This window comes from Poeciliopsis prolifica, unplaced genomic scaffold, assembly GCF_027474105.1.
Source record: "Poeciliopsis prolifica strain line A6 unplaced genomic scaffold, Auburn_PproV2 SCAFFOLD034, whole genome shotgun sequence".
Lineage (NCBI taxonomy): Eukaryota > Metazoa > Chordata > Actinopteri > Cyprinodontiformes > Poeciliidae > Poeciliopsis > Poeciliopsis prolifica.
The window spans coordinates 3,671,319-3,693,405 of NW_026562409.1; the positions used below are offsets into that span (position 1 = coordinate 3,671,319).

At 37.5% G+C, this 22,087-nt stretch overlaps 4 protein-coding genes across 8 annotated transcripts in view; 2 read left to right on the top strand and 2 right to left on the bottom strand.

The window, feature by feature from the left end:
• Positions 1 to 12,486, bottom strand: part of LOC129373722 (uncharacterized) — a 34,206-nt gene extending 21,720 nt beyond the window's left edge. The window contains exons 1-2 of one of the 2 annotated variants that reach the window (XR_008607399.1): positions 12,110 to 12,486; positions 11,529 to 11,665 (exon numbers count right to left, since the gene is read on the bottom strand). The gene's annotated coding sequence lies outside the window, so the exon portion shown is untranslated. The remainder of the gene's footprint in view (positions 1 to 11,528; positions 11,666 to 12,109) is intronic. The other variant, XR_008607397.1, reaches the window with a different exon arrangement.
• On the top strand, positions 2,598 to 5,464 carry LOC129373724 (claudin-4-like). 2 transcript variants are annotated; one of them, XM_055051786.1, is made up of 3 exons: positions 2,598 to 2,790; positions 3,765 to 3,906; positions 4,776 to 5,464. In XM_055051786.1, the coding sequence occupies exons 2-3, from the start codon at positions 3,775 to 3,777 to the stop codon at positions 5,271 to 5,273; spliced, it is 630 nt and encodes a 209-aa protein (XP_054907761.1). In that variant the 5' UTR covers positions 2,598 to 2,790; positions 3,765 to 3,774; the 3' UTR covers positions 5,274 to 5,464. The 2 variants fall into 2 exon arrangements, with proteins under 2 accessions (XP_054907761.1, XP_054907762.1); XM_055051787.1 differs by lacking the exon at positions 2,598 to 2,790 and having other exon boundaries at positions 3,319 to 3,906.
• LOC129373725 (claudin-4-like) lies at positions 6,356 to 9,490 on the top strand. 2 transcript variants are annotated; one of them, XM_055051788.1, is made up of 3 exons: positions 6,356 to 6,928; positions 8,209 to 8,341; positions 8,518 to 9,490. In XM_055051788.1, the coding sequence occupies exons 2-3, from the start codon at positions 8,210 to 8,212 to the stop codon at positions 9,001 to 9,003; spliced, it is 618 nt and encodes a 205-aa protein (XP_054907763.1). In that variant the 5' UTR covers positions 6,356 to 6,928; position 8,209; the 3' UTR covers positions 9,004 to 9,490. The 2 variants fall into 2 exon arrangements, with proteins under 2 accessions (XP_054907763.1, XP_054907764.1); XM_055051789.1 differs by lacking the exon at positions 6,356 to 6,928 and having other exon boundaries at positions 8,112 to 8,341.
• A 542-nt stretch (positions 12,487 to 13,028) lies between the features above and the next one.
• coro1a (coronin, actin binding protein, 1A) lies at positions 13,029 to 20,863 on the bottom strand. Of its 2 annotated transcripts, none has more exons than XM_055051782.1 (11): positions 20,759 to 20,863; positions 19,597 to 19,800; positions 16,730 to 16,852; positions 16,520 to 16,649; positions 16,080 to 16,261; positions 15,779 to 15,898; positions 14,961 to 15,065; positions 14,731 to 14,876; positions 13,769 to 13,826; positions 13,477 to 13,692; positions 13,029 to 13,382 (listed from the first exon to the last, which is right to left on the bottom strand). In XM_055051782.1, exons 2-11 carry the CDS (start codon positions 19,792 to 19,794, stop codon positions 13,290 to 13,292), a joined length of 1,371 nt encoding a protein of 456 aa, XP_054907757.1. In that variant the 5' UTR covers positions 19,795 to 19,800; positions 20,759 to 20,863; the 3' UTR covers positions 13,029 to 13,289. The 2 variants fall into 2 exon arrangements, with proteins under 2 accessions (XP_054907757.1, XP_054907756.1); XM_055051781.1 differs by lacking the exon at positions 20,759 to 20,863 and adding an exon at positions 20,403 to 20,515.
• Positions 20,864 to 22,087: the final 1,224 nt, after the last annotated feature.

Consider the following 22,087-nt stretch of genomic DNA (forward strand, 5'->3'; position numbering starts at 1 on the left):
TCAGAAAATGTATCTGGAAACGTTTTAAATGAGAAGCCATGGTGAAAAACGTGAATGATCCATAGTTATGCATGTCTTAAAAACAGCACGTGATAGTTTCAGTTCACCATTCTGGCAGAATGTACATAAATTGTTTCAAGGTTTTGTTTAGCATTTTTCAGTCGAGTGAAATTAATTTTCTTTTTTTTTTTTTATTGCTCTTTAATCCCACTTTTGATAATTTATCCTTCATGGTCTAAACTTTCTGGTGTTTTGAACGCAACAGTTCTCTCTGTTTTGCGCTGTGTAATGTAATTTCCCAAATATTAAGAGCTTCCTACAGGATGAGGCAGGAATCAGAAGCCAAGTTAAAGACCTGAGTGAAGTTGCCCCCATCCCTCACTGTCTCAAACGTTTGTGCTACGTTTGTGCTGCTTTGGCTTTGGAGATATTAATGAAAGGTTAAAGGTAAAAACCAGCTCCACCCCCACTTTTATAAAATAAGACATTATGCTGAGATCGATTTCTGATCTCAAGAAAACCATTGATTGTGTTTTGTCCACATTCAAAACCAGCTGAAAGGTTTGTAGCCGAGTTTGAGATACTCTGTTGTTTTTACTGCAGACAGAATCAACGCTTTCCACTAAACATTTGCTACAGGTCACCAAAGATACATCCTCGCTTAGGTAACCACAAACTCTGACGTGGTACAAAACCACAGATGTGCAAAAAACATCCGTAGTGAAGAAGCAACCACATACAGCATCATCTCACATGGTTACATGAAGTCCTAAGAAACAGAAACATGAGGAAGGTAAGAAGTTTTTGTCTTTTTTTAAACAAATTTTTAATGCTAATATAAAAGAAATACATCAATGTGCACAAAATAAATATTTTTGAGACCAAAAGTTCTTTTATCATTAATACATTTTTATTAACGATGTTTTATGAAGTTGTCTCATTACAAATTATATTCCATTCAATTTATTTGAAATTTATTTATTTGGTCAGAGGAACCCCCAAGAATATATTGCAGGAAATTATTCAATCCAGTTTTTTATTTTTATTTTTTTTATAGGTTAACACAGAACTGATGGGGTCATTACCTGCTGTGCTCTCCCTGAATGGGCTGTTGGATATCATAATAATATGGTAATCATATAATCAAAACACATTTTATGGTTGAAATTAGCATGATAATTAGTATTAGTTAGCTTTTATGCTTTTTTATCAACTACTATTTTATGCGTTATTGTATTTTCTAATCAGTTCGTCTTTATAATAACATATGAAACTTTGACTTTGCAGTTTTACGCCTCATCAGAAACTTAGAATCCTTACATCATCAACCGGGCTTTCATAAACCGTTTAAAGACTCAGCGATATTAATTTATATATTTTCTCTGACTTCAGATGGATAGGAAGCTCATGCAGGTCTGTGGAAGATATGTGTGAAGCACAGCAATGGAGTGCAGGTGTGTGGAACGTTTGAAAACATGACAAAGGTCCCACCGCCTCATGCCTCCCGGGCCATGATCGTCTTCAGCTGCATGCTCGGTATTCTCAGCCTCCTCCTCCTGTTCTCTGGTTCCGACTTCACCTCATGTGTTCAGAACCAAAACCAGACCATAATGATCCTGGCGGCCGGTGTGGGCCTGGTGCTGACCGGCCTGCTGCTGATCATCCCTCTCAACCGGGAGGTAAATGTCTGGGTGGAGGGAGTGAAGCTGGGAGCAAGCATCTATATCGGCTATCTAGTTGGTTTAATGTTGATACTTACTGGAGTTCTGCTTTGCTGTTTCGGCAGACCCGAATCCAGCAGCATTGGAGAAATCGTCAGCCACTTACGTAATAAAAGCTAATTAGTTTTTATGGAAGGCACTGCTGTCCAATAGACGGGTAGAAAAGGGAGTTGATTTGGTAACAACTTGGAAATGATCACTTTCACGGCATGTACTCTGTAAGACATCTGACTTTTATTTCCAGAATTTTTCTGAAAATGTCAATTAAAATTTGACTTCACAAAGATCCCAAGTAAAAAAAATAAAATTCATAAATGGCTGTAGAAAAATCTCATTTCAGTGACCTTATTATGTATTTTCTGTTTGCTTATTAAATCCATTTTGTTTTTTCATGGTTTATTAATTCCAGTTTTAAAAAACTGTCAACATAATTGCTAACCAGATTTGCTTCAGCGAGTTTTATACTTTACGTTTTATTGACAAAACATTTGTTTATCTACAATAATCACAACAAATTATAACCTTTGGTCAGAAACTGATGTGATTGGAAAAATAAATAAGATTCATCAAAAAATTCAATTTCATAGAATTTTTTTTACAAATTACATAGAAAATTAAGCAACTTACAGAAAACTTTACTTCAGCAGTTTGATTCTTCATCTCATATGTAAAAGAATATTGTTTGAGAAAATAATGCAAACCCTTCAAATAAAGTGTTACCAACTGACTTTTATTTTATCTTATATTTCAGCTTTTGCTTCTGTATTTTTCATTTGCAAACAAGAAATAAAGAAAAGGTTTTGCTGGTTCTGCTTCTTTTGTTTCTGGGTTTTTCTTCCCTTTTGTAAAGATCTTTAAGATCTGTACATCGCAGTCATCCTGCCTTTTGGCTCAGATGACAACAGTTTAATCTGCTGACATCAAACCACAGCAGATGTATGAACGGTAGAGTTTTGAACTTCCTAATTCAGTGGTATAAGCGAAGCAAACTTTGCACTATTTCACATTCGAAGATCCACCGTGTTTAAAGATCAGATGCAACAGAAGAACCTCCAACACTTTTAAAAAGGTAAGCACTTTTTCAAGACATTTTTACCAAAACAGAATAATTAAATGAATGTATTCCTTTAATTAACAAAAATCAGTTAATGTGGATCAAATTACCTTTTTTTTTTATATATTTTCAAGCTTTTCAGGATGATCTGAGGATTTATTCGATGGATGTTGGGTCGTGGTTTTAGTGACGCAACTGAAGGAGAAAATTTTAATTATTTGTGTTCAGAGACGGCGGCGTTTTGTTCAGGCTTTGCAGCAACAAGCCCCGAATACTGGTAGAAGCTACATACGCAGCTTTTGGGGGAAACTGCCGATTTTACAGAAGAGTGATAGATTCAACATAAATGACGCACAACTTTTTATAAACTGTGTAATTCTGTGAGAATAAAGAACAGAAATTACCCTCCTTCTACCACTTCCTGCCATCTTCCTCTTTTCTGCCAGGACCAACGTCTGTCTGTTGATCTTGTGACTCGTGATGCGAAAAAAAGTCTTTCAATATGGCTGAAAAAACAAAAACTTTTTTTTTTTAAAAAGAAATTGGTATGTTTCCAACAAGCAAATTAAATTTCATAATTTCAATTTGTGTAATTCTATGGTTAATGGAAACACAACTAATGTTTGGTGAGATGAAGTGACACATTAATAATCAGGGTTTTCTGATGCAAATATTGCTGAATTGCGACATTGTAAGCAACTTAAACGGTGCAACTGGAGAATTTAATGTAAAAATGAAAACTAACAAAAACTAAGGCAGCAAAATACGAGTCGTGTAACAGAACGTAACAATAAAGGGAGCTGAAAACAGCCAGGGTGACATATTTTTTTTCAAAAGGTCTATATGTAATTTTTTTTTTTTAGATCTTTTCCTTCCACATCTAAGAGTACGGCGCCCCCTATTGACCAGCTGCCACTGAATGACCAAAGCCAAAGGAACTCAGAATATATTACACAAACTGCTTTAACTATTTGATTTCTGGTTTTTAGTTTTTGCAGAATGGCATCAAAAGCAGTTCAGATGGTATGTGTGACCCTCGGGGTCATCGGCCTAATTGGGGTCATCACCTGTTGTGCCAACCCTAGATGGAAAATGACAGCTTTCATAGGAGCGAACCTTGTGACTGCACAGGTAACTCAGATTATGATTCAGAAAGCGTCACAACGCATTTTATGATTGAAGTAGACAAAATATTATGTTTTGTTGGCTCTATGTTTTATTACTCGACTATTATTGTAAGTATAGTGTTACTGTCTGTTTCTAGCAGCATGACACTGAAACACTAGGTATTCAATATTATCAGTAAGTTTTCTATTAGCTTAATGTAACTTTTGGGGGGAATTATACGTTGTTTTTTTTAACTGAACCTCTTTGATTAAAATAAAGAAAAAAATTTTTTTTTTAATCTGACTGGTTTAACTTACAAATTGTTTCTAATTACAAACATTATTGTTTTTTTTTTTTTGCTAAATGCCAAAAGATTAAATTTTTTTAGGACATTCTTTTCAGTTCACATATTCTTTTCTCTGTATTTGACTTATACAGAACGAGACTCAGATAAAAAGATTTAGGTTTCCTTCTACATTTTTTCACGATAGCTTGACTGAAACAATATATGTGAGCTTTTCAGCTCTGCTCTGCTCTGGCTTTATGCTTTGGGTATTGTCTGTGTGAAAGATCAATTTGACCCCAAACTTTAACTTCCTGCCTTCGGATGCTGCTTCACCATTTCCACATAAGGTTCTTTCCTTCTGATACCATACATTGCCAGACATTTTTCTAGTTTTTTTTAGACCACAGAACAGTCAGGTTACATCAACGAATGCTAATCTGGCTTTTCATGGTGCTGATGGCTTCTTCCTCTGAGTGGCCTTTCAGCCCAGGTTTGGCAAATGATTCATTCCCAAATAAATCTGCAAAATTTCAGTAAATAGAATTTTGTATTTGCTTTAACATGTAGAATATTTAGAATATCTAACATTTTGTTTCTATGTCTTTAGGTCATTTATGAAGGTCTATGGATGAACTGTGTGACACAAAGTACTGGACGATTGCAGTGCAAAGTGTACGACTCTGTGATGGCGTTACCCTCTGACCTTCAGGCTGGCCGGCTCATGACGGTCATCAGCTGCATCCTGTGTGGTCTCAGCCTCATCACCCTGTTCTTTGGTTCTGACTTGACCAGATGTTTTCAGAACCAAGGCACCAAGCCCAAACTCAGACTGGTGGCCGCAGCGGGCCTGCTGCTAGCCAGCCTGCTGGTGATCATCCCGGTCAGCTGGTCAGCATATACCGTAAAAAGAGATTTCTACAACCCTGCACTAATGTCAGCCATAAGGAGAGGAATTGGAGTGAGCATCTATATCGGCTGGGCAGCCGGTGCACTGTTGATCCTGACTGGAGTTCTGCTCTGCTGCTTCAGCAGACCCAGATCCAGCAGCTCTGGTGAAACCATCAAATACAACAGAGCTTCAGGTCTAAATGACATGATAATTTAGAGGTTTTATGGAAGGGACTGGTGTCCAAAAGACAGATAGACAAGGAGGTTGATTTGGTACAAACTGGGACACCAGAGATTATAAATACTTTATGCTAATAACTCGATCTGATTATTGTTTTCATATTTTTTCTGTTGGTGCTCAAAGGATTGTACTTTGCACATTTTTATTTCAAACATTTTTTAAGGTCTTTGTGGGTTTTTTTTTTTTTAAACTGCCTACGAATCATTTATTATGAATTTGTTCTGTTGGTTTCTTTACACTGAACAATAGAGATTAAAACTTTGTCAAATGCAAATGTTTTCGGAAAAATGAATTAATTGCATTTTAAAAAAAACAGGACTTTATTAAAGTTTTAATACTTTAAATACAGAATTTTAAAACAATTAAAAAATATATACATTTGAAGTACATCATAGAAAATAATGTGGTAAACATCTGCCGTTTAAATCGTATGCAAAAAAGTTTTCTACCTTAAATTATATGTTAAATTAAAGCACTAAGAAAAAATTAGCATAAAGTTAGCCCAAATAGCAGCCGAAAGGAAACAGGAAGAAGCAACAGAGGTGGTGGGCGGGACATTGTGCCATTTGGCAGCAGCTCATTGGCTGTTTTCCGATAAGTTAACCCTTTATCTGCTGATCATGATCATTTATCACAGACAAAGAATAGCTATTGAACAATTCTCTCCATGTTTATGGAGAGAACTAAGGCATTGAAGGAATATTCAAATTCGGGTGGCACACTCAACTGCTGGCACATTTAAGGGAGCTGAAGAGCCACATCAAATTATTCAAAACTGTTTACATCATTGCAGGGGAGCAACATGGGGGGGAAAAGTTAGGACAATTCTATGGGCCCGACAGGAGGCCCTCCACAATTTATTTATTTTTTTCATAGAAATAAATAAATTTAAATAAAGGGTCCTCTTTTTTTTTTACTCTTATGCAAAAATAAGAGTTTCTCACATTTTTTACATACACCAGTAAGAAAAATACACATATAAGCAGTGGAAATTAGCTTTCCTGGCATTATTGATGGACTCTCCCAACATGAGAGAAGAACTTGATGTTTTAGAAAATGCTACAACAGTTACAGCCTTCAAATCAACTTCTCAAAAATAACAACATCCTTCCAAATTTATGTTTATCAGCCTCAGACTATCATATAGACAGCAACCACACACCCACAACTACAAAACTAAGAACAAGATAAGAGCACAACCAAATCATCTCTATTCCACTGGAAAATATTCCATTTCTAATAGATCTCTTAAACCTGTTGTTAAATCTGCACTTGTCTTGCTGGACAGATCATCTCTCCAGAACAAGTGTCATCAAAAGAATTTCAAGCTTTTGCAAAGTAGAGAAATGAAAAGTGAAGGATAATAAATACGTGAAACTCTGCAAAACTGACTAAAAACCACATCCTACCTCTTATCACTTACTTCGCTTCAAACTCATTTGGTGAGAAGAGCAAGAGTTTAAAAGTAAAAGACAGCTTCGAGCTTCCTCATTCAGTTGTGTAGCAGTGCTGACAGAAGGATAAAATAAATCACAACTGAGATCAGTTCAGAGAACTGTAGATTTTATTGAATATTTCCCATAACCCACATTGTTTTCATGCAGAATATTCAAAGTTTATTTGCAGCAGAGGTAAGCAACTTTGTTCATTTTTATCTTCGCTAAATGTTCAACCTAAAGTAACAACTGGACTGTTTATCAATAGTCAGAAAATTTAATCACCTTTTAATTAAATTTTCCCCGACGAGATCAAATGTTCTGAGTTTTAGAGATTATTGTCATCTTTTCTGGACCCTGGGTTCTCTCTATGAAAGTATTTTTCTCAATACTATTGATCACAGATAAATATTTTTTCCCCCAGTTATTCTGTAATCTTGAAGAATTAACAAGAAACATGTCATGTAGAGAGTTAATAAAGTACTCAGTGAAAGAACTTTAACAACAAAATGAAAACCAAATATGACGGAACATCAGTGAAAACCGAGCATAGACAGAGGACAAAGGAAACTCTGATATTCAACAGTTAAATTCAATGAGGAACGTTTGTAAATTAGAGTTTCAAAACTTGGTGAGTAGATTGCTGACGAGATGGAAGAGTGATTACAAACCGGGTATACCATGAAAGAAGCAAACAGGTTGAAAAGGAGACTAATACACTATGACTTTACTTTGGATGGTGGTAACTGGTTTATGTCTTGAAGGTTTAATGTAAATAGTTTTGCTTGCAGCTTGAGAAGCTAAAATCCAAAGATGCTACTTGACGTGCTACAGGCTGGAATCAGAAGAGCAGCACTGAGTTCATTTTCCTGGCCACTGATATAAGGAAGAGAGTGGAAGTTAGGTTCTATGTTAGCGATAAGACAGTTCCCACTCTGTGTGTTAATGCATTTTAAGATATATTTGGAGTTTGAACTATAAAAAGAGGCATTTCTCTTGTGTTTGTGGATTTTAGCTATTTGCAGACGGCTCCGGTTATAACCACCACGAGTATTGGGTGTCCAATGTACCGCTAAATGTAGCCTGTCAGTCTATTGTTCTGGACTAGAGGCCTGAAGTTTCCCATCCATTATCTGAAACAAATTGAGGGATGATCAAAAAAAGTTAAAAGCCCACCAGAAACAAGATAAAACATTTCTGACATGAGCTTCCTCCACATGGACAGTGAGACCAAGCCTTAGAGACGAGGTGAGGATTTTCATCGTACAGTGGGAAGGATGTAAGCCAGATGATTTAGTTTGAGTCTGATCAGGATACTTTGTGAGCGTCTCCATTTGGAGGTTTTTCTTGGCATGTCCCACAAACAGGAGACCCCATCTTGCATAAGAAAAAGACAATGGATGGACAGATGATTGTTGCCAAGAATATTTACCAACAACTTAAATTATTTACATCCTGATTTTATTTTTTTCTAGAATGGGATTGTCGACGGTTCAGATGGTGTGTTTGGCGCTTGGAGTTCTCGGACGAGTTTGGATGGTTATTTGCTGTGTTGTCCCTCGCTGGAAAGTGACACATTTCATAGGAGTCAACAAAACTATGACAGAGGTAATGAAATATTTTAAAAAGGGATCTACGCTAAGCAACTTATCTGACTAGCTTCTTTACCTCATGTTAGATGGCTTTGCAAAAACTTCAAACATTAACATTTTGGGGGAAGTTAAAGGGTGGTAACAATATCTATGAATCACTAACAATGACCCTTTCTGTGTTTGTGCAAGTAGACCACAATGCAGGGGCTGTGGAACTGGTGTGTGGTGGAGTGCTCTGGGCAAGAGTTGTGCAAAAACTATAAATCCTTGAAGGCGATGAGCTCCGACCTGCAAGCCGCTCGAGCCATGACCTTCATCAGCTGCACGGTCAGCGCCTTCAGCCTCTTCAGTTTGGTCTTTGGAGCTTATTTCCCCACATTTGTACAGAAGCAAGACGCCACACCTAAGAACAGTGTGGTGCCTGGGCTGGGCCTGGTGCTGTCCGGCCTCCTAATGATTGCCTCGGTCAGATGGTCAATGTATTTTGCTTTGGGAAAATTTGGCAACTCCTTGATAGAAATGGGAGAGTGCATCTACTTTGGCTGGATAGCTGGTGTGCTGATGGTTCTGGCTGGAGGTCTGCTCTGCTATTTCAGCAGACCCACATCCAGCAGCTCAGGAGGAACCACCGATGAACACGTTCACATTGCTGCAGCTCCCAGCAACGACAGGCAATAAAGGCTTTATGAAAAGGGTTGACTGCTTAAAGCTTCATTCACACAGCAAGCAAATGGAACCCATGTTTAACTTTTTCACAGCAGTCCTAAATCACATTTATGCCACATCCTAATGTGGTATTCAATCAAGTCTTTTTCTATTATTTTCAAAGTATTTGCAGTCTAAATGGTCAATGTGCGTTTTATGTCACTGACATGCAGCATAACTTTGAACAAGAAGAAGCCAGATGCATTAAATCCAGACATAGACAGTGGAAGAAACTTATAATTATAATATAATCAAGTAGATTGAGTAGTAGAATGGATTAAATCCCTGGACAGGGGTTCCCAAGTCCAGTCCTCTAGAGCCACCATCCTGAAACTTTATTCAGGTCACAAGCTTTAAGTTGTGACTATCTGAATATTTGATTCCACTCCTAACTACAAAACTAAGAACCAGATCAGACCACAACCAAATCCTCTGTTCACATTCGTACTTCACTTTTCCTGGACATGTTATTTCACTCACCACTTGCAAATACATTAATAAATTGCTTAATGCCTGCTTTGTTGTCTGCAGTTTTATTTCTACAGATCATCTATTCATAACAAGTGTCATGTGAAGAAGTTTTATTCGTATTAAATGATGTTCCTTATGTATCATATAAATGTAATGTTTTTTTGTATCACAGTCAAGGTGTTTTTCTGTGCAGCTGGAAACGGTGTGCAAACTAATGAACCAAGATGTGTCTACTGAAGTAAGTTTCCCAGGGTTGCTTCACAGACATCAAAAAGGTTTCAAGTTTTTGCAATGAGGACAAATGAAATGTAAAGGTTATAGAGTGGTTTTTAGACACTCAGCAAAAGTGACTAAGAACCACATCCTGCTTCTTATCACTTACCTCCAGGTGAGAAGAACAAGTGTATAAAAGTAAACACAGCTTCAAACTTTCTTAATCAGTTATGATTAAAAAAGTTATTTAAAAAAATCACTTTTAGCCTACTGTCAACCTACAGTGCTGACAGCAGTAATGAAGTAATGAAGGAATACCAACACTTCCAAGGAGATTAATGTCCCCATGCAAATCTCCATTAACCTCTGGAAAGTGCTGCATGCCACATCCGATTAAACTCATAAAACCCCAGAGGGCAGATAAAAAAAGTTTAGGGCTTGTCTTCCTCCTCCATCTCAATTTGATCCAGACTTTAAGTCCATTACTAAAAACTATTTGGGTCCAAAAAGTACTGTAAAAGTGTCCTCAATGTTTGGGAGTTCTTAAGCATCCCTTATGGTCACGTCATTTATTGTGCAATAGTCAATACACAGGCTAACATTGGCATCCTTCTTTTTGACAACAATAGCAGAGAAATAAGAGGAATCAAATTCCTGGGTCATCTCTGCTGCCAAAGCATCTTCAGATGCTTCCTCAACACCTCACAGTCATCAGGATGAATGTTTGAGGAGAATGAAGGGATTAGGCAGAGCTACTCCATACTCAACTCTGCTCTCCACACAGACAAAATAAACCGGTCAGACATAGAAACTTTCTGAAACATCAATGTCTTCCTGACAAATAAAATAATAACTCGAAGCTTAGCGCAAGGTTCAAAGCCACCAGGTTATATGAAACAGAAGAAATATTTTCTGTAGGTTTTGTCGGCACACGGATGATTGGAAACACCAGAAACGATTGGACTACCCAGAAACAGAGAACAAGACGTTAGCTAGTTACAGCTACCTCTTGAACATTTAAATAAATTAGAAGAAGCAAAAGTTGAAGGCGCTTATTGCTCTTTGTCCCAAGGCAGATATTCCTTGAAGAAAAAAATTAAACACACTTTGCGTATGGTTGGTAGAGCAATGCAAACAGCATTGCAGGGAGATGGGAAGGAAAGAGTGCGGCTGCAGGAACATGACAGATAAAAACCAAACTAGTGGAGATGTCCAAAACACATGAAAATGAACAAATATCCTTATTTTGGTATAGATTGGTGAAAATATATTAAAACAAGATTATTAGTTTTACATATAATGTTTGAGTTCATACAAACATGAGTGGAAAACACTTTGAAACACTTTCTGCTGAACATTAGTTTTACAGTCTGCTTTATTACAGTATTTAAGTATTTTTATGTACACATCGCAGTTGATTTCTTTCTTTGATCCACTAAATATATTTTGTGTTTTTGTATATATTGATAAATATATTAGTTTATTTTGGCGACTACTTATGCAGGAAAATGAAACTAAACTCTTGAAGTTACACATCTGTTTGGCCGTATCTAATTAAAAAAGTAGAAAATGTGGAACATTATCCGCGATATTGTGTTCGAGATAAAAAAATATGTCATAAGATCTGTTTTTGCCAATATTGCCAACCCCTAATAAAGCTCTTTGACAAAACAAAATAAGAAAATATGAAATGAAAAGACCAAGGGAATAAATTGCTCCCCTTGGTCTTTAGATACATGTTGTGATAGAAAGGTTTAGTTTTTCTGTTCTCTTTCATGTTATTTTTTTCAGATACTTGGATCTCTAATCTACACTACCTGGGTAAGTTTGAGTGTCTGTGGTTCGATTCCTCAGCTGGAAAATCCTGAGATTTCGAAGGCGAGTTCACAGCAGGTCCCTGAAGCAGCTGGCCAGTATTCTAGCAGGAATCTTCAGTGTGTGGTCCAAGGATCTGACTCGCCATCACATCAATAAAAACAAAGAAAATTATTCTACACATAATATGCAGAACAAAATAAAATAAATTAAACTAAAATAGATACAAATAAAATCACCACAAATTAAATATGCTTAATCACTGCATAAAACTTTCATTTAACAAACAGAACCTGTTTAAAATTATTTGAACTGTCATGAAACATCATGAAATCAGAACATGTTTTATTTTTATTATATTGCATTCATTTTGTTTTAACACAAAACACCTTATGAACACATTTTAACTAAATCTAACAAATAAAAATGTTCAAAATGCTCCGATAGGCTTTAAAGATGCTTTTGTTTGGTTTTAATTGACTTTTGATTGTGCTAAATGATCCTAATATAGTCAGTTTTCTAACCAACTGTCATCCAACGGTTGTGCTAGCCGTTAGCTTCTCTCAGTGACTTCACTCACCGAAGTTTCCAGAGAAAACAACTCCGTCCAGTTTCGTCAGCGATGTAACACCATCCAGCATTTCTTTTCCACACTATTATGTCGTTTTTTATCTTTAATTTTGTCCCAAATTTCTCTCAATTCTCACTGTTCCCGCCATTTCTTTCATTCTCTCTCTTCTTGCGCTTCTCCAACACACACACAAAAGCGGAAGGTGAAGCCTGCCCCCTGCGGGTGTTACAGAAAATTACGACGGCTCCAGCCTTATCCAAATTGAATTAAATTAATACCGTATTTTCCAAACTATAAGGCGCACCTTTAATTTTAAACCATTAATTTGATCAAAGCACGACAGTATGCCTTATAATCCACAGCACCTATATTGTTCTGAAGTAAAGCATCCCCCTTTAGTGAATTAATATGGATTAATTCTAACCTCGAAGCGACCTTATGGTACTGTAAAAATATTTTACATTACGTTACGGCTACGGCAGTCAGGCGAATCGCGGAGTAATACGTAATGCGCTTCGACTGACTAACTTATCTAAATAAAAATAGAACATTATTTCTGGAGCAGATTTTCATACATTTAAGTCGTAAACATCTCACGTAAGAGAAAACGCCTCACTTTTGAGCTTCCAGAAAAAAGACTGAATATTTATTTAAATGTGGTTTCTTGGTTTTCTATTTTTAATTAGCAAAAGTGACAATGTTTTTTCATATTTATGTGTAAACATTTGAGTTGATATTTCAATTTAATCGCTTTATCTGAGCCTGATTTTCTTCAGTATATAGTTTCAACTTTATGAGAAACTGAATTTTAGGTTTAATTAACTGTATTTATTGAGATGTTTTTATTGATCTTGTTGATATTTCTGAATACTTTTGTAATATTTTATATTTGTATTGCAAAAATGAATAAAGAATCAAATCAAAAGAAGACTTTGGAAAATACAGAAAACCTTTATTTTTAACACATATATTAAAATATAAATCAAAACTTGTTCCCACAGACAAACAAAACAAATTCAAGCTTCAGGCTAAAACCATTTTCAAACAACTGCTGTTTTAATTTTCCCCTTTAATTCACAGCCAAAGGTTAACAGCAGTTTTCTCCCTGTCTGTTTTGGCTCCATTGTTTTACTTTTGACTTTTCGCTTTGTGTTTTTCTGTCTTTAAATTTTGTTGAATTTTTGTCCGTTTAGTTTTTGGTCTCCAGTTCTTTCACGCGCTTGGTCAGCTCCTCTAAAGCTGCTTTCAGGTCCTTCACCTCCTTCCTTAGAGACTCCACCTCCTGAGAAACACACAGGAAGTGAGCGTCAGTGAGCAGAAATGGTCAAATTCAGGATAATCAAGCCTGAGAATAGTAGAAAAGACAGTTTTCTCACCCCACTGCCGCCTAGTTGGCTCCCCGCAGAAGCAGTCGTAGTCTTCAGGAGACTCTTATGGACTTTGAATTCCTTGGCCTTGGTGGTGGCTACAAAACCGTCCTTTAGGGAAATCAGAACAGGCGGAGCTTCTTTCCCATCAAACCACTCATCGGCTTCAACCGACGGCTCGGGTCCGACGGTGTCTGGGTATAGATCCTCCTGGAACAGATCCGACTGCACAGCCAAAGCAGGAAACGGTCAGCTAACCTCAACGTCACCCACTGTGTTTCTGCTGCGTTTAGAAACTCACCTTACGAGGTACCGTCATGACTATGGGTTCACATTTCCTCTCATGCAGTTTGTAGAACCTGAAGGTAAAAGTATTTGGATACAATATGAGCAAAATGACAAATGTGTGACAAGTTTTTCTACTGAAACACTGTATTCACTGCAAAAGTACAAAATCTTACCGAGTATTTTGATCTAGTTTTCAGTGCACTTGAATCAAGACCAAGCTAATTTACAAGTAACTTTTCAACAAGATATAGGAGTTAGTTTTAAGTCAAAAAATTATTAATATTAATTGTAAAAAAAAGTCCCAGTTCTAGTGGCAGGAAATGTCTCATTATTAGTGAAATAACCTGCAAAAGAACAAGTAATGCTAAGAAATACTGCCACCTGCAGGTGGAAGTTCGCATCACTTAAATGCAATGATTTTGATTATTTATTGCAGAAACTTAGCAATAAACTCTCTATCAGAAACGGGTCTTGTTTATCATATGTTATGATAAACATTTTGATTAATTGTTGACACATTTAGTTCCAAGCAAGCAAGATTATAAACTTCCAGGAACAAACTGCAAAAGCACAAAATCTTACCAAGTATTTTTGGTTTAGTTTTTAGTGCAAATACCTTCGTACAGTTGAAATAAGACAAAACTAACTTACAAGTAACTTTTCAGAAATAAATATGCGCTCGTATTAAGAAAATAATTCTTTAATATTTGTGAAAAAGTAACTGATTATTTCACTTATAACAAGACATTTTTCCCATGTCATAAGTTAAATAATCTGCCAGTGGAACAAGGACTTTTTCACAAATATTAAGGAATTATTGACTTTAAAAAAAGCTCATATTTATTTTTGAAAAGTTATTTGTAACTTTTGTCTTATTTCTGAGATATTTGCACTGGAAACTAGACCAATAATACTTGATAAGCTTTTGTGTTTTTGCAGTGTAATGCATGAAAAGAAAGCTTATGGTTTTGTTACCTTGCGATTTCACACTTGTTGACCTCCAGGCCTCTCTTGGGCATGTATCCCATCCCCTTCTGGCTCTCCTTGCTGCTGAACATGGACAGGTAGTGGACGTAAGGAGCCTCGTCCGTCACTTCGAAGTAACGGATGCTGCTGTCTCCCTGCGAGAAGGCCACCACAAGAAACATTGAGCCGTTTGTGCGTCTGGGTGGGAATCACAGATAGTTTCCCACTCTGAACCCAACCTTGCCACAGAGGTAGATGATTCCCGTGTCTGGGTCGAAGAACGGCAGGAGGACGCCGCTGCTCGTGTCCAGCTCTTGCAGGGTCAGTGGCTCTCCAAAGTTGTTCTACAGAAAAAGAAGAAGAATTGCTGCTTTCATAATAACCAGAGGAAAACATTAAAGCAGACAAACTGGCGTAAATAAGAGATGAATTTTATTATTTTCCCACAAATAATACGACTGTAAAACCTCTCCAACTGTAAAAGCTCATAGTTTTGAGTCGCTTCTAAGAATTGTGCACTGCAAAAACAATCTTACCAAGTGATTTTGGTCTAACTTATTGTGCAAATATCTTAGTGCACTTGAAGTAAGAAAAAATGACTTTAAGTAACAAGATGTAGGAGTTTGTTTTTAGTCAATAATTCATTAATATCAATAAAAAGAAGGAAAAGGTCTTGTTATAATAAAAAAACTAATGCAAATTTGATCAACGTTCAAGAACTTTTGACTCAAAACAAGCTCTAATTTGCTGAAAAGTTACTTGAAAGTTCGTTTTGTCTTATTTCGAGTCTAATTGCAATTCATTAAGTCGTCCAGGCAAAAAAAGAAAAACATAAAATAAATATAGGAACCAGAATTTTAAATTTTAAAACACATAATTTATTTTTTCTTTATCTGAGATGAGATTCCCAGGAGCACTAACTCATTATTATTATTATCATTATTATTATTATCATTATCATTATTGTTGTCATTATTATTATTATTATTATTATTATTATTATTATTATTATTATTAGAGGTTGTAGTAGTAGTTGCAGGTTTTTTCCTTCACTCACCGGATCCCACAGCGCCACCTGCCGTTCACTCATGCGGCTGAAGCCGGTGCTCAGGATCTTCCCATCAGACACGAACACGGCTCTCACAGGCCGGGAGCCTTCGTGGGGTTTATCCTTCTCCTGTAGGGGGCGCAGAAGAGCAACGGTTCAGACATTTAGGTTGTGGCAACTAATGCTACGATTATTGCCAACAATTTTACAAAACATTGATTAGATTTTTAACAACTATTATCATTATTATTAGACTTTCTGTAAACTTTGCAGTCTGCAGGAAGAGCCCTTTTCCAGAAGCAGCACTTACAAAGAGCACGGTGCCTTTGCGGGGGTCCAGCACTCTCAGCTTCTTGTCTTTGCAGGAGGTGAGGATCCTGGAGCCGTCCCTGTTCCAGCAGGCGCTGTAGATGAGGTCGGGATGAACGCTGTCGATCCTCACCACCTCCTCTCCCCGAGCCACGTTCCACAGGATTATCACATTATCAGAACCTGCAGGGAGCAAACCAGTTCAGGTGAAACCTTTTGAGTTTCAGCAAGGGACTGTGCTGTTGCGATGGAGATATTGGTAAATAAATTGGCTGTGAAAGGTGATAAATTAATATCTAATTTCAAGCTAAAGTTTCAATTTGCAACACGCTCCCTGACTTTGTGAACTGAAGTGTCTTACAACAGAGAGAACTTCCTGTTCCTATTCTGGTTCCTGAAAACTACAGTTCCCTAACAGATCATGTGAAAGTCAGAGGTCACCTGCACTCAGCAGCACGTTGTGGGCGGTGGGGTGCCAGCTCAGGATGCCGACACGCTTACAGTGACCTTCCAGCTTCACGACCGGCTCTGTGAGCGGTGAGGTGAGCCCGCCATCTGGGATCTCCCAAATCTGATCACAAAATCCCACATGTAAGTCACATGACACAACCCAGGGTGTGTTGAAGCAGAAGGGAGTTTCTGTGGCCCCACCATGACGCTGCAGTCCTCAGATCCACTGGCAATGATGTTGTCATTGTGAGGGCAGAACTCGATGTCCAGAACCGGACCCGTGTGGCCGCAGACGGTGGGGTAGGACATGTCGATGCGTCCAGTCTGCAGACACAAACGTCGAGGACATTTAGGATTGCTTCAAGAAGCAGAGATTAATGAAATACAGCTTTAACTGCCATGAGGAATGAAATTAGGTTAGAAAACTACAGGTCAGCTTCCCCTTTAATTGCTCCCACTGTCTGGTAACCAGGTTACAGAGCACCTTAGGACAACCTAGTGGGCTTCTTTGAACAGGTTCGGACAGGTCAGTGGGCGAAACAAAAAATGCTTTTTTAGCACAAAGTCATTTTTGGATGATAAGATTTTAGTCTGTCTGTTTTGAGCTGTTTCAGAATATCTTTAAATCCAAATAAGCTGTTGTTGGCCACACTCTGCAACTGACTGTTTACACTGGCATCTGAAAATGGCTGCAAACCGATGCACAATTATACATCCGTACATCTTCGAAAAGCATAAGTAAAGCCTCCAGCACAACCAACAAGAATGCATGAAGGGTTTTCTGGATGGTAAGTTGCTTGTGTTTTCCAGCAGCCATTTTCAGCACATACGGCAGTGAAGTCAGCTGACCAAATGTGCTGGAGCTCAGCTTGGATCGTATGTAACGGGTGAAACTCAGCCGGGGTTGCTAGGTAACAACGCAGTCGAATGTGACTCCACAATTTGGAGGTTTTTGAACATTTTCTTTAAAACATGATCTTCATCTCAGAGCTTTGTGGTTTTTCTTGGGCTGTTTTTAGAAGCTCAATTGGAAGCACAAAAATGTTCCCCTTACATGTTTGAACAGCTAAAACGAACAAAACGACAGCACTAGATAGTAGTTCTGTTTCGTTGTAATTTAATGCCCACATTTCTGCCACATCTTCGTGTGAAGAGGAAAGGGAACACCAGCAGACTTGCAGGACGCATCTGACACGTTTCATGGTTGTTTTAGTTTGGGTGGTTGGAAATGCTTCACCTGTTGCTTTCATTCTTTGCAACATGGTGGAACGTGACGTTATAATTCTTTGTAAAATTAGTGAAGAAAATGAAGTAAGATTTAAACAAAGCGAGTACAGATGAATAAATTGTAACTACATTAGACTAAATGAGTTATCTCCTGCCAGCATTTGTCGCCCCCTACTGGCCATTCCAAACTACAATAATTTTACATCCAGTCCTGTAATGTTCAGCTCCAGCAGTTAATCAATTGGATTCATTCTGCAGGTCTGGTGAACTAGAAGCTTCAAACAACAAAAAAGTGTTAATTGGTCACAAGTATTTTATCTAAATTTGTTAAATTTACTTTATTTACATTTGTTTACCTGTAAATAACTTAGCAGACTGAATTTGATTACTTGTGATTAGTTAATGTAATACATTTAAGGTGGATCATCTCTCCTTTTTTCAGGTCTGCCTTTTTTTTTGGTTTGGGATTTTAATTTGATCCCAAACTGTTTTATTAGAGTTTATGTTGGTCGTGTGTAATCAGCAAAGCAGCAGAAAGAAAAATCCAAATTGAGGTCAGATGCAACCAGATAACAGATACATTTATGATTTAATACTGTTTTTTCTATCTGTTCATTAAATGCAATGGCAAAATTAAAGTATCTAAATTTAACCCTACGAGTGAATGATGTGGGTTATGTTTTAACCCAACCAATGATTCCTAAAACTTTGGCATTTTAAACCAAATAGATTTAATTAACTTCCTTAAAAGGATATTAATCTGTGACTGAGCTTCCTCAAACTGAAATAACGATTCGCATGAAACAAATTATCCCACAGAAGCAAATCTATCTTTTAAAATAATTTCATGAGAACAAAAAGGGGAATTTGTATTTTTAAGTTAACTTTGTGTAACTTATTTATTTAACAGTTTCAATAATGTTGACCCTCATACAGCTGCTAGCTGTTTTCTTTAACTGAAACAATTAATTGTGATTCATCAATTATTGAAATAATCGTCAACTAAATTAGTGATCGATTCATTATTAACAAGAGAAAGCACACTCAAAATAAGGCAACATGCATGAAACAATAACACAGAGAGGGCAGGAAATAAGACAAAACACTGCAAAAAGATTACAAAAAAAAAACTACATTGTTTGTTCATATTTTCTACACAGAATCACTCAGATGGCAATTTTAGTTCAACTGGTTCATATTCTCTTATTAAGCAGTTTTTTCAGTCCAATTATTAATCAGTTAACCTGATAATGTCGTCACCACCCTTTACTAAATCAATGCCTGATTAAGTTCAGTTAATCTTTTTTCATGTTGACTTTTGAAATATATCTTCAGCTCCAGATGATTCTCTGTTACAAATATTCTCCATTTTAGGCCATAAAAAGAAAAGTTTATTTTAAAAAGTAAATTAATTCCTTGCTTATTTGCATTTTTGAGTACTTTTTTATCCAGTTAATCGATTTATTTTCAGACTAACTGATAGCTAAATGAATCGTTAGCCGCTGCCCGACTGATTTTACAGCCGGATTCAGCAGAGAAGCTGCAAAGTAAACGTAAAAGTTGAGGCACAGCAGCTTTAGGCCACATCCGGTCTCTGCACTGACATGACAACAAACTCCTAATATGGTGAAAACTCAACAGCAGAGCAAGGCAAGTGACGTGAAGAAAGACTGAAAAGACGGCTTACGACTTCCTTTTTCAGTCGCCTGCATGACGCTGACAGCACAATTCAAATTTCAGACTGAAAGCGTGGCTTTGCAAACCCAAAGATGTTGCATCAGAAGCGATTTTCAGGTTTATCAACTGCATGAAACTGAAGCAGTGGATGCATTTTCTCGCACCTTGTTGAGGGGCAGCACCATGAAGGCCCCGCCGCCACTGGCGTCCACTATCATGGACACAAACTTGGGGTTGACGGAGCAGAAGTTGCTGTCCCAGGTCATAGTGGAGATGCGGATGTCATCGTAACACTGGTCGGCCTTGACGGCCTGGCCAAAGACGTGACGGAACTTGCTGGTTCTCACAACCTTCCTGGACATGGTGAACTGGGCAGGAAGCAACAAAAAAAAAAACACAATTTTTATTTGATAAACACAACATGCATGATATATGTGGCCAATTTGAGCATTTCTGATTTCAGGTTGAGACAGACCAGCTGGCACAAAGCTGATTGCACTGCAGGAAAACTAGAAAAAAAAGGGGAAGCAAAAGTTTTCACAACTGCTTCCTCTTGTCCGTCTGTAACTGTTGCCTCTTCTCTCTTTAATTCAAGCCACAATGAAGCAATTCTGCATGCTGACACAACCATACAAGGTAATATAGAAAATCTAACACCAGAAGATGATGCTATGATGTTTGAGGTTCACACATCGTGACCCTAAAAGGCTAAAGCGACGGTTTCACCACATCCTTCAAGACAGAGGAACAAACCTTCAGACTTTTCTCTTATTTTCCCTCCACTTTCTCAAAAACACTCATTTTTGTTCCCCTTCCCCTTTAAACAATCACATAAAACAAATATCTTCAAATAAAGTGTCAGAAAAAAACAGTCAAATCGTTTAAAATTTGAAGTCCAACGAAGCTTTGCATCATTTACAGTAAGGCTCGTTCGGAAAATTAAACAAACAGAAATTGGGTTCTGTTTTACCTCCATTTGTAGATTTTACTTCCTGAAATCTGCAGCCGCGCCTAAGCTGAACACAGCGTACAGCAGTCCTGCTGCATGTGCATCACAAGACATCTGAGGCAGCCCTGCGCCTAATTTAATAAGCCCTTCTGCAAAACAGAAGGGCTTGTAATTTCATCACAAGCCCAAATGCATGTCAATAACCTGTGACTCCCCGCTGGGGTGGAAAACATCGCAGGCCACAAATCCCTCCATGTGAAGGAAGAGAAACCCAAACCATGTGGAATTTGAGGAAGAAAGAGCTTTCATTTAAATCAGAAACTTTCTGTCGCTGCATGATTTCTTGTAGCAGGTGAGGAGTGATTCTGCGGGCTTACCTGGGAGTCGTGCACGGGGAAGAGTCGGATCAAGAAGTGTCAGCAGTGCACCCTGCCACCAGAGTGATGGCGCAGGGGAGACGCTATGTTAAAGTACATCACAGAAACGACGTGAAGGAAGTGAAAATTTCAAATGAAGGTGGAAGTGGGAGGTGTCTCCTGTGACATTTCAGGGTTTAAAAAGCTGCACAGGGCAACAGCAAAGAAACATGCAGAAGTTGTGAGATTATAACCAGATAAAATGGAGTTTTATGCTCTGGAGCATCCAGGTGAGCAGCAACGTGATGCCAGAATGGAAACAATTAGTCGGATTAATCATGATGAATCGATTAAAATAATCAACTGATTTTGTAATCGATTGTTACTCAAATAGAGGCCATTTGCTAAAAAATTTTTTAAATATATATTTTCAGAGCAGTAATTAATCTAAAACTGCACAAAATACAGTTTTAGATTAATGCAAAATTCATAAACATTTTCCATTTAATACTTTTATTTGTAAATGTTTCACCCTAAACTCCTCAAGAGGCATTTTTTGATATTCATTGGGTTCAAATTCATTAAAAAAGGAATTTATTTGCTTATTTCTAATGTTGTACAGAAAAGAACAACTGGTGGTTTTAGCCAAGTGATAAAGTGCAGAGCAGGGAGCAGCTTTCACCTAGAATGCTGAGTGACGTTAAACCTCAGCAGAACGACAGGCTGATTGCCTCCGTGACATGCCACATGGACGCAGTAATTCATGCAAAAAGAGCCATAAACAAGAACAGAGATGTGGACACACATTCCAGAAATCTGACATTACTGATTAAAATATCCTTTTGAATTAATTTTATGTAATATTCAATTCTTCACAGGCAATATTTGGAGTTTTCATTGTCTTTAAGTCAAGGATTAAACAAAACGGATCACATTTTGCACGTTTTTAAACATCTGTTTGGGTTTCTACTGCTTCTAAAAACAGAGAAAGCTCTTTAAAAAAACCCTATCAAGTTGGTTTCTTTTCGTCTTTTTCTTTTTGATGTCTGGATAATGATCCGGATTGTTGTGCACTGCAGCGTCACCTAGCAACTAAAGTAAAGACCAGCTCGTTACCTAGCAAACCAACTTAAGCTCCAGCATGTTTGTTCAGCTGGTTTTACTTCTGTACAATGGCTGCTAGAAAAAACTATTGTTTTGTTGTTTACTTACCAGCCGGAAACCACTATCTTTATTCTTGCTGGTTGTGCAGGAGGCCCCACTTCTGCTTTTCAAAGATGCACCGTTGCATAATTGCACATCCAGTTGCAAACATTTTCACATTTGAGTGTAACTGTTAAACTTGGGGGC